General features: G+C 63.2%; 3 protein-coding genes across 3 annotated transcripts; 1 reads left to right on the top strand and 2 right to left on the bottom strand.

Moving 5' to 3' along the window:
• Positions 1–4: 4 nt before the first annotated feature.
• COP1 (coatomer subunit alpha) lies at positions 5–4,393 on the bottom strand (the record flags this gene model as incomplete). Its single annotated transcript, XM_076648548.1, has 7 exons — positions 5–1,807; positions 1,871–3,303; positions 3,360–3,439; positions 3,537–3,716; positions 3,818–3,899; positions 4,067–4,208; positions 4,376–4,393. 7 exons carry the CDS (start codon positions 4,391–4,393, stop codon positions 5–7), a joined length of 3,738 nt encoding a protein of 1,245 aa, XP_076505988.1.
• A 971-nt stretch (positions 4,394–5,364) lies between these two features.
• On the top strand, positions 5,365–6,001 carry RPB10 (DNA-directed RNA polymerase core subunit RPB10; the record flags this gene model as incomplete). Its single annotated transcript, XM_076648547.1, has 6 exons — positions 5,365–5,394; positions 5,460–5,488; positions 5,555–5,590; positions 5,694–5,782; positions 5,858–5,863; positions 5,973–6,001. The coding sequence occupies 6 exons, from the start codon at positions 5,365–5,367 to the stop codon at positions 5,999–6,001; spliced, it is 219 nt and encodes a 72-aa protein (XP_076505987.1).
• A 281-nt stretch (positions 6,002–6,282) lies between these two features.
• On the bottom strand, positions 6,283–9,892 carry JCM10292_003333 (uncharacterized protein; the record flags this gene model as incomplete). The annotated part of the gene is made up of 16 exons (XM_076648546.1): positions 6,283–6,526; positions 6,661–6,772; positions 6,890–6,995; positions 7,132–7,301; positions 7,924–8,003; positions 8,080–8,120; positions 8,245–8,394; positions 8,453–8,550; positions 8,622–8,642; positions 8,762–8,794; positions 8,860–9,144; positions 9,205–9,314; positions 9,378–9,390; positions 9,453–9,532; positions 9,612–9,735; positions 9,811–9,892. The coding sequence occupies 16 exons, from the start codon at positions 9,890–9,892 to the stop codon at positions 6,283–6,285; spliced, it is 1,749 nt and encodes a 582-aa protein (XP_076505986.1).
• Between the last annotated feature and the right edge of the window lie 2,252 nt (positions 9,893–12,144).

Raw genomic sequence — 12,144 nt, 5'->3', positions numbered from 1 at the left:
TCGCTCACGCCGCCGAGCGCAGCCCGCTCGCGCTCTTGCCGACCTCGCTCACCCCGCTCACGCGGCACACCTGCCCGGCAAACTGCGGGTGGTACCGCGCGCCCGTGAACGGGTCCTCGACCGCGGGCGCGTTGGCATAGATGGGCGTCAGGCTCGCCGGGCACACGTCGAACGCCTGGTGCACGTCGTAGTCGATCTCGACCGCGTCGCGCGGGTAGCGGTTCGCGGTCGAGAGGACCGTGTTGGCCTGTTGCGCGACGGGCGCGGCCGGCGCGAGGTCGAGGAGCTTTTGCGCAAACGACGCCGCCGTCGGGTAGTTCTTGGCCTTGGAGAAGGTCGTCATGGCGAGGCGGAGCGCGAGCTGGAGGTGCGCGGGCTGGAGGCGGCAGTGCGTAAAGTAGGCCGCGAGCTCGAGCTGGCGCTTGAGCGAGTCGGGCTCGCCCGCGGCGGCGATCCGCCGGCGCTCAATCTCGAGCGAGAGGCCGATCAGGTACTCGCGACAGACGATGACGAGCTCCTGCAGCTCGGCCGCCTCGGCGGGCGTCGCCGTGACGACGAGGAGGAGCGACTGGAGGATGCCCCGGAAGATGTCGGCCGCCTCGGCAAACTTGGCCTTCTGGAACGCCGTATACGCCGCGCGGAGCTCGCCCGCCGTGATGCTTTGCAGCGAGAGCGTCGCGACGGGGAGGACGCTGCGCGGCTCGGCGCGGTCCGGGTTTCGTCGCAGCGGGATCTCGAGCGGCGGGAGCGACGGCGCGGCGGGGAGGTACAGGCGGGACGAGCGGTACACCGAGAGGAAGAGGGGCTTGAGCGGCGCAAAGTGGACGATGCCGACCTGGCGGTTGAGCAGACCCATGGCCGTCTCGAACGAGCCCGCCGCGACATGGTCGGCTGCGAGCGGCGAATTGCGCACCCACAGCTCCGACTCGGGGATGCCCGGCTGCAGCGGCCCTGCGAGGTCGTCCGCGCCCGCCGCGTCACCGCCGTCGACTCCTGCGCCGTCTGCGCCCTCGTCACCCTCAAACCCGCCGTGCGCACCCTCGCCGCCCGCACCCGCCCCATCGTCTGCGCCGAGGTCCCACGCGTCTTCTGCCTCCTGCGCCTCGTGCTTGTCGAGGTGCCCGTCCTCTGCAGCCCACGCAAGCCCGCTCTCCTCGCCCGCGACCGCCTGCTCGAGGAGGTCCTCGCCGTCGTACGCGTCGAGACCGGTCGGCTCGCCGCTCGCGGCGGCAGCGAGTGCGCGGTCGAAGAACGACTCGGTGACGCCGACCGAGGGCCAGTTGTGGTCGAACGTCTGGCTTACGACGGGCGGCGGGCGGAGCGTCGAGCGCTGCGGGAGGTTGGCGGGGAGGACGCCGGCGACGTCGTCCTCAGAGAGGCCGTTGTCGTCGAGGAGCTGCTGCGCGAGGTCGGCGAGGCCGTTCGTCTTGGCCGTCATGTAGGCGAGCGGCAGCATGCCGGCCTCGGCGAGGACGGCGACGCGCGCCTCGGCGTTGTTGGTGTAGAGCGCGTTGTGGAAGCGCGACATGGGGTCGTTGCGCATCTCGGCAATCTTGCTCATCTTGGCGAGCTTGTCGGCGTTGCCCGTCGTGAGGTACAGGAACGAGAGGCGGTCAAAGTTCTTGGTCCGCTGGTACGCAATCTCGACAATCTTGTGGTTGCCCTGCTTGAGCGCCTGCTGCCCGAGGCGCGTCCACGTGTCTTCGCGGTCGAGCGCCTTGGCCATCTCGAGCGCGACGTCGAGGTTGCCGCACTCGATCGCGAGGTCGAAGCGCGTCGTCTTGTCCTGCACGAAGTGGAGCGCGATCTGCTCGGGCGCGGACATCGTCAGTACCACCGTCGCGGCGAGAACAGGGCAAGACCGACGCACCTCGGGGAAGCCCTTCTTCTGGAGGTACGCAATGATGCTCTGCCCGACGAGGTTGCTCGTGCGGATGATGTGGAGCACCTCGTCGTAGTTCTTGCGCACGAGCGCGAGCTTGAAGCGGTACTCGGTCGGGTCGATCGCGATCGTCTCGGGGCGCGCGTCGCGCGTGAGGACGTGCACGCTCTTGCCGCGCACGCGCGTGAGGTACACGGGCTGCTCGAGCGTGCGGATGATGCCGTTGTCGCCGTTCGGCAGCGCGTACTTGATGTGGTTGAGCGTCGTGTACAGGAAGACGCCCGCGTCGTCCCACGCGCCCGACTTGATGCGGATCGTCTCGTGGATGAGGTTGGCCTGGCCGAGCTGCTTGTTGGCGAGCATGATCGTGTGCTTGCTCAGGAGCGCGACCATCGAGTTGTCGGCGTTCCACACGACATACTTGACGAGCGGCGTCGCGAGCTCGGCGATCGTCTTCTGCTGCTGGATGTCGTACAGCACGACCGACGTCGCCGTCGAGAGGAGGAGGCTCGCCGTGCCGCCAAAGAAGATGTCGGTGACCTGCACGGGGCACTTGAACGACTTGGTGATGGCGTTGTCGAGGTCGCGGATCTCGATCGTCTGCGCCGCGCGGTCGAGCACGGCGAGGCGGTTGCGCGCGACAAAGAGGGCGCTGCTCCCCGTGCCGCGCTTGCCCTCGCTCGCGCTGTCGCGCACCTCGCCCGACGCGAGGTCGCGCGGGAGCCGCACGAGCTCGTACAGGCCGTTGTCGCTCGCCGACGTGACGATGACGGCCTTCTCGGCTGGGTTGTACGACAGCGTGCGCGGCTGCTGGTACTGCGTCCCGAGCCGCCGGACCGAGATGACGCTCGTGTCCTGCCCCGTCGACAGGTCGTGCGCGCGCACGTGCTTGTCGCGCACGTAGAAGAGGAGGTTGCCGTGCGTCGCGAACGCGGGGCGCTCGCGGTCGAGCTTGAAGACGATCAAGCCCGAGTCGTGGCCGGCCGCAAAGAGGTTGAGGCGCGGGTGCGCGGTCAAGACCCAGAAGCGGTCGTTCTCGCGGCGGAACGTCTGGACGGCCGTGCGCTTCGACATGTCCCACACGCGAATCGTCTTGTCCTCCGAGTCCGAAATGATGAGCTCGTGTTTGGGGTGGAAGAGCGCACTCGAGACATTGTTGTAGTGCCCGCGGCACGTGTCGACCTCCCACGCCTTGGTCTCGGACATGCGCCAGAGCTTGATCTGCCGGTCGTCGCCGCACGAGACGATGAGGGGAAGGGTCGGGTGGAAGGTCGCCCAGTTGACGCCGCGGTCGTGGCCCTCGAGGACGTACTTGACGACCGCGTCCGTGTTGCCAAAGAGGTCCGCCTGGCCGGCATTCGCTCGCTGGATCTGCTCCTCGAAGGAAAGGGGTGCCGCCGTCGTCGACTTCTTACGCAGGCCTGCGGGAAGGGCGGTCAGGCAAATTCGGCGCACGGCGAATTCGAGACGAGCGTACCCGAAATGTCCCATACGCGCACCGTCTGGTCCATCGACGCCGACACAACATAGTCCTCCTTCGGGTGGAACTGGGCGCACCTGCGAGACGACGTGTACGCATTAGCATTCCGATTAGATGCAACTCGAGCGCACACAGAAGGCGCAGAGAGAAACAGCACGTGAGGCTGGCACGCACATGATGTAGTGGTTGTGGCCCGTGAGGATGGCAATGCAGGTGCGGCTCTGCCAGTTCCAGATGCGGATGGTCTGGTCGTCCGACGCCGAGATGATCCATGGCTGTTCGGGGTGGAAGTAGACGGAGCGGACGTAGTCGAGGTGGCCGTGGAGCGTGAAGAGACACCGCCGCGTCTTGTAGCTGCGGGTCGAGGACAGGGAAGGTGTGGGCGAGTAGGCGACCGAAGGTGTCAGCTGCCCGTCGCAGTCGCATCGCGGACCAGGAAGAACGGGAGGACGCACTTCCAGACCTTGATCTTGTAGTCGTCACCTCCGGAGCAGAACAAGGGCTGAGTCGGGTGAAAGTCGATGCCGCGGACGGGACCTGCGGAGAGTTTAGGCCTGCGTCAGCACGCCTGATAGCACGACGTAGCGCTGCTCGAAGCGGCGCAGTCTGGTGTGCGCGCGCAGAGGTGCACTGCGCGAGTCGGGCGTGTCGTCGCCCCGCGCGAGTGCCGCTGCGCCGCGCTCCGCAGGAGGGCTCGGACTGACCGTCGTGCTCCTCGAAGCGGTCTACGAGTACGCCCATCTGGAAGTTCCATAGCTGGATCGAGCCCGAGTGGAGACTGGCGGCGAGGAGGGTGAGGCGCGGGTGGAACGCGATGCCCTTTACGCGGTTCGACTTGGACTCGAACTGCGGGCGTAGGTGTGTGCGTGTCAGTCTCGGCTACGTCTCTCTCGCCCAAGCTGCCCCCAGGGAGCGTGCGAGGTGTGCGAGAGACGCGACGACGCGAGATGCGGGAGGTGCCGCTCGCGGTGGTCGCCCGGCGCAGAGAGAAGGGGCTGCCGGGAATGGCGCACCTTTGTGAGCATCTGCATGGTGGGCAGGCTGGCCTCTGGGCTCTCTGCTCGGGGGGGCGGGCGAGGCGGGGCGGGGGTGACGGGCAGCAGGTGCAGCTGGACGTGGCTCGCGGCGACGACGGCAGAGGGCGAGACGAGCGCAAGGAGAGCGAGGGGCCGGGTGCTGTGCAAGAGGCGGGCAGTGCTCACACGCGCGCACAGCCACGCACAGTCGAGCGAGAGCACACGCAGAGCGGGCGCAGCTCCGGGCACCACCTCCGTCGCGTCGACTGCAACCCGCACTTGTATTGCTGAATACAACTGCCAATACAACCACCGCAAACCTAGTCTCGTGCTTACCCCGGCGCATCTCCCCCTCGCTCCCCGTCCACCCTCGCCTCGCCGTGAGTCTTTGCTGGCCTTGCGTCGCTCCTTCAGCGCTTCTCGCCACCTGCGCTCGTCCTCGCGCTTCCCCGCCGCCGCGACCACTCCGCTTCACCGCCTCACTCACCCGTCCCTTCCGACGGCTACAACTCTTCTCTCACGCTCGAGCGCGGCTCGAGACTGTGCATACGCACTGGAGAATGGGTCGTGCATGGGTTTGAGGCACCGGCGGACGTGCAGATGCGGCACGAGGCGTTGAGCTCGACAATGCCGCCTCGTCGAGATGAGCCACAGGGAAACGAGGGCTGGTGCAGGGTCCGTTCGCGGGCCGATGTATCGGAGCACGCGCTGGGGAGTGCAGTCAGGCGGGCTCGTGCGATGTGCGACTCGCAGACCGCTCCCCCTCCTCGTCCCGAGCCACTGCCCCGCCCCGTTCCTCGCGGTTCCGTGCCCCAGCAGCGCGCCTCCAACAGACTTGAACCGGAGCGAATCTCGGGAGTCAACGACTGACCGCGCGTCTCGCCGTCTCGCAGTCTCGCGCCTTCACCTCTCTTACTCCTCGCTCACTCGCCCTCGACCTCCCGCCCAATTCCTGCACCTCTTTCCACCGCTCTCCCCGACACATCATGATCATCCCCGTCCGGTGCTTCAGTTGCGTGCGTAGCAAGCTCTCACCATCGCCAGAGGTGTCACACACGCTGACGCGTGCTTTCGATCGCAGGGCAAGGTCGTCGGCGACCGGTGGGGCGCGTACGTCTCCCACTGCCTCCCTTGCATCCTATCTGGAGTCCTTGCTGATCAAGACGCCCTACACAGGTACCTCCAGCTGCTCGAGAGCGGGCACAACGAAGGGTGCGTGTCCCGTCCTCAACGTGTGCCGTCCAGGCTCGCCCGCGCCGCGCCTCTGGTCCTACTTGATCTGTAAAGTATGCTCACGCGCTGTCCTGACTCGCAGCGAGGCCCTCGACGGACTTGGCCTCAAGCGCTACTGCTGCCGCCGCATGGTGCTCACGCACGTCGATCTCATCGAGAAGCTGCTGCACTGTGCGTATCCCTCCTTCCCTTTCTGCGCTTCATGTGTGGTTGGCAACTCGGTGCTGATATTGCCTTATTGTGCAGACAACCGTGAGTTGGACCCTCCGAAAGCGGTGCTTGTCGCCGGACCCTTCGCCGGGCTCAGACGAGGTGTTGGAGCTTTCCGAGCAATCCGCTCACGCTTCCTTCTTCCTCGCAGCCATGGAGCGTCGGCAAGAGGGCCGGTGATCGCGTTCACGGTAACGTGGTCGAGACCGAGGACGACGACGGGTTTGCGGACTGGCAGGCGTGCGAGAGGGGGGGCAGTACTGTCGTGCTGCTGTATCATCAGGGCTTCTTCCGTTACTTTCGCGCGTCGTGTGCGAGTGGCGCCGCGTCTCGGCTCGCACTTCCCGCTACGCTGGCGGGACTCTGCCGTCCGCGAGCTCTCTACGCTGCGCACCCAGCTGCGCTCGCTTCCCATGTCGACAATCACCCTTCTCCACCCCTATGCGCACTCCACCAGCGCTCTACGCCAGCGGGATCCCCACCTCGCCCTTCGCCTCCTGGTACACCCCACTCAGCCCGTCGTACGTCCTCCGCACCTCGTCGACCAGCCGCGCGAGCTCGTCCCGCTCGGCGCTGCCCGCGGGCACGAGCGCGAGGAGGTCGGCGCACGACGCCGAGCGGAAGAAGGCGTTCGAGCGGTTGTACAGCGCGCGGCGCGAGAGGTCGGAGGGGGATTCGTGAGGGCACACGGACGGGACGCGGAAGCTGTGCCGGGTCACATCGAGTCAGTGGGTGCTTCGACTGTCCGCGTGAATCTTGGTGAGGATCCTGCGACAGGATCGCAGCGAATTGGCAGCGGAGCAAGGCAAAGAGGCGAGGAAGGCGCCGAGCCGACTGACACTTGCTCGAGGATGTTGATGTCGTGCGGAATGCTGAACGCGTCGCGCGTGTCTTCGTACGTGAAGAGGTAGTAGAAGTTGTTCCAGCCGCCCCAGGTGATGCCCGACAGGCCTGCGAGGGAAGACACACGCCGGACAACGGTAGAGAATGCGATGAAGGGCGCGGAAGACGTCAGTGCCGGTTCGCCAGCTGACTGTTGGTGGGGTTTAGGCAGACTCGTCGACGTACAGAGACTGCACGGCTCGTGAGTTGCGAAAAAGATGGTGTCCTTCGCTTCAGGTCGTTGTTCGCGCGGGATTTGGTAGAATTGCTGGATCGTCTGGATCTCGCCGTGCTGCGCGAGCAATAGCACAAGCCGTGCGTCAGTTTTCGAAGTCGCTCTTTGACCATTAAGTAGCCCGCCGTCGAAATGAGCGAGACCGCCTTCTCCGCCCTCCCTGCGAGTTGAGAAGGCTCCACAGCGAGCGTACCAGCAGCGGACTCTCCGTCTCGGTATTCGTCCCGACCGTGACCACATCCAGCTTGTCGTCCTTGGTCAAGATCGCCGCGCCAAAGAGTTTGGATCCGGAAGAGACGCCCTTCTGCGTGAGCGGGACGATGCGGTCCAGCGTGAGGCGCAGGAAAGCGCGCAAGAGCTTTGCTGCGTCAATGTCTGTCGGATGAGCCATATCTGAGCGGGACGAGCAGGTAAAGCTCGAAGTCGAGGAGACGAAGGAGAGAGCGGGAAACGCGGGCCGTTATCGCTGGGTGGGGTTCACGGGCTCGGGCGAGCAAGTCGATCACTTTCTTGTCGAGTTTGTCCGGCAAATGAGAGAATGTGGATGTTGCGTGCGACAGACGATGTGCTACAAGGGGAGGGAAAGGCGAGCGCGATATGTACAGACGCCCACCTCATCTCTCCCCATCTCCTCCTGGTCCTTCTCCTCCGGCTGCTCCTCATCCGCGTCATCCTCCTATACCTCCCCGTGATGACAGCCACCGGCAGAAGCTGGTGGTGATCGAGCGAGACCGAGTTGGGCGGAGATAACGCCTAGTTCTTGACAAGACTGTGCGAGCGAAACGATCGTCAGCCACGGCTTTGCTTGGCGGGTAACGCCTCAGTAGAGAATAGGCTGAAGCGTACGAGACAACTGTCGGTGAGAGCACAGCACGGAGGGACAGGGTCAGTATTGCTTGGAGCGTCGCCAACGCAAAGCCCGAACCCGATTGCTCGACAGTGCGGTTCATGACAGCGGCGGGATGTTCAGCGAGGGAAAACGCACCATCCTCGTCGGCGAGCACGTGGCCCAGACCGACCTTCTGTCCGCGCGAGTGCTTGACCGACGTGCCCCAGACAGTCGCGCTACGGGTAAAGGTGGGTCAGCTTTGTGCAGTAAAGGACAGTCTCACGAAGGACTAAAATGGAAGGCTAGACTCACTACTTGACTTGCTTGGCGATGTCCTTGTGGAGGGCGTTACACTGCAGGCATGTTGCGAGTTAGCCAAAGCGGTCGTGAGGTGAGTTCGGCAGCGATTCGCCGCATCTCCGAAACCAGGACAATCGACTCACGAAGCTGCAAAGGAGAAGAGTCCATCAGTATCACGAAAGGCAACGACAGGCGAGAGCCAAAGAGCACGCACTCTTCGATGGTGCAGTGCGACCGCTTCAAGACGACCGGCGCCGTGTAGTCGGGAACCTTGACGCCGCGGGGCTTGGTGTAGATACGCACGAGCGAGAGCTTCTCCCAGATGGTCTGCGGGGATGCTCGCGTGAGCGGGATACGCGAACAAGCGAAGCGAGGGAAAGCGCACCTCGATCAGCTCGTCGATGTTGAGCCAGTCCTTTACCGAGATGGGGACGGCTTGCGGGATCCTGTACAGAAGGTCGAGCTCCTCGATCGAGATTGCGTCTGGAGGCGAGAGAGTCCAGCGGTCTTGTCAGCCATGAGTAGGAACGGGCAACAGTCAAGGGGGAGCGTACCGATCTTGTTGAGGACGTAAACTGCGCAGGCGAATTTTATCATGTCAGCACGAGGCCTAGGAAGCTCCGTACGCAGATGGAAACCCTCCTCCGGGGCAGGAAGATTGGGCGCGAGCCGGGCAGGGGAAGGTGAAACTCACTGCAAGGCACGTAGGTGCGGTTGCCCTCGCAGACTGCACATGACGATACTGTCAGCTTGTCGCCCGCAACCGAGGAAAGAATCGGGGTCGTGGCGCACCGTCGACGAGCTCGTCGACATCCGGGTCGCAGCGGATGCTGACGTCGGCGTTGGCCATGCGGTACTCGGACAGGACGGCCTTGATCTCGTCGTGCGTAATCTTGGTGAGGGGCATTGTGTTGGTGATGGCAATGCCGCCCTTCTCCTTCTTCTTGATTGTGATGTTGGGCGGCTGCTTGTTGAGGCGGATGCCGAATCCTTCGAGCTCGTTCTCGATGACGGCCTTGTCCTTGAGCGGCTTCAGCACGTCCAGCACGATACAGATGAGCTGACATGTTCGGGCGACTGTCAAAGGTGACCCCGGTCAGCGAAGACTCGAAAAGACGGGAACAATCGGAAGCGCACCCGCGATGACCTGCCGTCCACGACCCTTGCCGTCCTTGGCGCCTTCGATGATACCGGGCAAGTCGAGAATCTGAAGAGGCGTGCCGTGGACCATGAGCGTGCCCGGAACACTGGCGAAAAGCAGAGGTCAGCTTCTTGGCAAGAAGCGGTGTCGGGCTCGTGTAACAGCGTACGTGGTGAGGGTAGCTGCGAGTAGCGTGTGTCAGCGTCCGGAACACGGGACCATGTGAAAAGCTGGAAAGACCCACTGAACTCGTAGGCAGCAGCGACCGACTCGGTTCCCGTCAAGCCGCTCATCAAACTCGACTTGCCCACTGACGGGAAGCCACTGCAGCGAGTTGAGCTCGTCAGCGAGCCGTGTGTGGTCGTGCGGACACGGCCGCGCGCGTACAAAGGGGAACACGCACATGAAACCGACACTCGCGATACCCGTCCTCGCCACGTCGAACCCGATGCCACCACCTCCACCACCCGACGAGGGCATGACGAGCTCGCGCTTTAGCTTAGCGAGCTTGGCCTTGAGCTGACCCACTGCGTAAGAGAGGCCAGAAGACGTCAGCGGGAGCTCGAGGACACATCCGAGACATCGCCCGACCGCCTGACGACGCGCTATAACTGTTCCGGGTGCGAAGAGATAATACTTGCAGTGGTACGACGTTGCCTTATTCTTCTGAGTGCGTGCCTGCATGTCCGGGAAGTCCTGTGGTAAGTACAGGGTCCTCAGGGGGGCTGGGGAAGCATCCGAGGCGGAGTTTGGCTGCGTCCGACACGGTCGTGCTACTCTAGGGCCTGTGCCAGCCCTTGTCACAGTTTCGCGTAGGTGCAGGACGAGCAGAGCGGTGTAGAGAGCGCCGAGGAAGGGTTGAAGAGGGCGTACCATCCTGCGAGCGAGGGAGCAGAGGTCAGCTCATGACGAGCGGCTTCCTGAGCAAGAAAGCTCTACGCACTCATCCTCAATCTGCTTGATACGGTCGACAATCGTGCCCGACACTGTAGCATCCGCAAAGAGGTCAGCGAGACGATGAGAAGTCGAGGGGAGGAAAAGAGGGAGAACGGACTGTTGGCGGTGGCTAGTCTGTCAGTCGAGGCTCAAGAAACAGTAACAACCTTTGTGCAGTGCGCAGAGCTAGCAGCGGCTGGGCAAGGGCAAGCACAGGCGGTGAAAGGATGATGAGCGGGGTTCGGTCCCTGCGTGGCCTCCCCTGAGCCGGTCTTTGCTCTCGAGTCGCGAAACCGCGACTTGCGCGACTCACTTCGCGATGCAGCAGCTTCCCTTGCAGGAGCCTCTTGCTGTCGCACACCATGTAAAAGATGTGTTGCACGCGTAGCCGGCGCATCGCCACTCGTGACTCTCGAGCGATACGACTTGGATACGACTGATGTCCTTTGGATATTCTGATTCTTGGGCTCCTGCGGGAGTCATTTTCAGCGTCGGGAAGGCGACCTGCCTTACTGACTGGCTAGTAATGCAATACAAAGCTGCAACTTACTTTTGCTCAACGGTTGCATTGCCTGACGCTGAGGGTGTCCCAGCTGGGCTGGTTTCCACTGAAGCAGACACTGCCATTGGGGAAGAACATTGAGAAGAATGTGATGCGGTAGTCTGCCAGTGCCTCCTTGTGCTGTACGTGTTGTTGCTGCTTCCTTGAAGTAGGCCGAGACGGCTCCAGCCTGAATTGTCGTCTTGCCGCCAGCAAGACGCTCTGCAAGTGTAACAGAGGGCACACTTTGCTTGACTTCATGCGCACGAGCGGCTGCTTCAAGTCAGCAAGGTGGCACGAGCTGAGACTGAGCGGGTCTACAGAGGAGGTGAGCGACTTGACGATGGAGACGAGGCGGATCTGCTTGTCAAGGATGCGGAGCTTCTGCTTGGGCTCCTAAGCGTCTGCCTGCGACGCCTTGCCCTTCAAGTCGGCAGAGGTTGGGCCCTTCTTGAAGAGAGGAACGAGGTGCTTGCCGGCCCACGTTTGTCGGCTCGCGGTACGCTTGCCCTGCGTTGTGCACCAGGACATTTTCCCGGTGATCCGCGTGCAACTTGTCAAGCTGCGGAACGGCGTCGGGCCCAACCAGAAGCCCACTGTGGCTGAGCCGGGCATGCAAAGCTGCTCGCGTAAGCAGCAAAACTCACGCCGAATGCGTGCGTGTGCGCAAGCAGGTTTGCCTTGGTGCACAAGTCGTACCTCTTGGAGTCGGTGTGCAGCACCATGCAGACCAGTGCGTAGTTGAACTGCAAGGTGAGCTTGGCAAGTGACAATTGCCAAGGTTCTGCCTGCATAGCCGAGATCGCTGGCAAGGCAGGCCGCCTCAAATAGGCCAGAGAGCGCGGCAGGACAATTGGAGAAGGCGGTGAGGGCAAGGAGGTGGATGCCAAAGACCCAGAGCTTGTTGCACACCGTCAAGCTGATGTGCGTCTTGAGCTTGGCAAGGAGACGTGCGCAGAGATGAAGGGCGTCAAGCCTGGCCACCCTGCTGTAGGTGTCTGGGAAGCCGGTACCGGCTGGCTGGAGTGACACCGCCCAGGACGAGAAGAGCGTGACAATCTTGGTGAACTTGACATCACCGCTTTCCCCTCCTTGCAACGTTGACTTTCATGAGCCGCAGATTGATCACTCAGTCTGCAGGACCTTCAGAATGGGCAGTGCTGCAACGGGAGCAGACAAAACTTGCGGCATGGCCGCCTTCTTTGTTGTAATGATTGAGCGCGGCACACATGCTATGTGACACTGCTGAACCGTGGTCCTGTCATCTCAGGCGCTGCAAGCCTTCAGCAAAGTGCTTGACCCGCGGTTCCTGCTGACAAGGTGTGCACCCTGCATTGCTATGGCACATGGCCAACGGCCCTTCTGCTGTGCTCCATTGGCTCTGCGACCATGTGCAGCTTCCATGCCATGGTTGGTAAACAGTGCAACTTGCTCGGCCTTGGTGGCGCTGCACACGCCC

Source organism: Rhodotorula paludigena, assembly GCF_050403205.1.
Source record: "Rhodotorula paludigena JCM10292 DNA, Rt_paludigena_JCM10292v1_ctg16, whole genome shotgun sequence".
NCBI lineage: Eukaryota > Fungi > Basidiomycota > Microbotryomycetes > Sporidiobolales > Sporidiobolaceae > Rhodotorula > Rhodotorula paludigena.
Note: the sequence above shows the minus strand (reverse complement) of the source record. Positions and strands in the feature narration are given on the sequence as shown.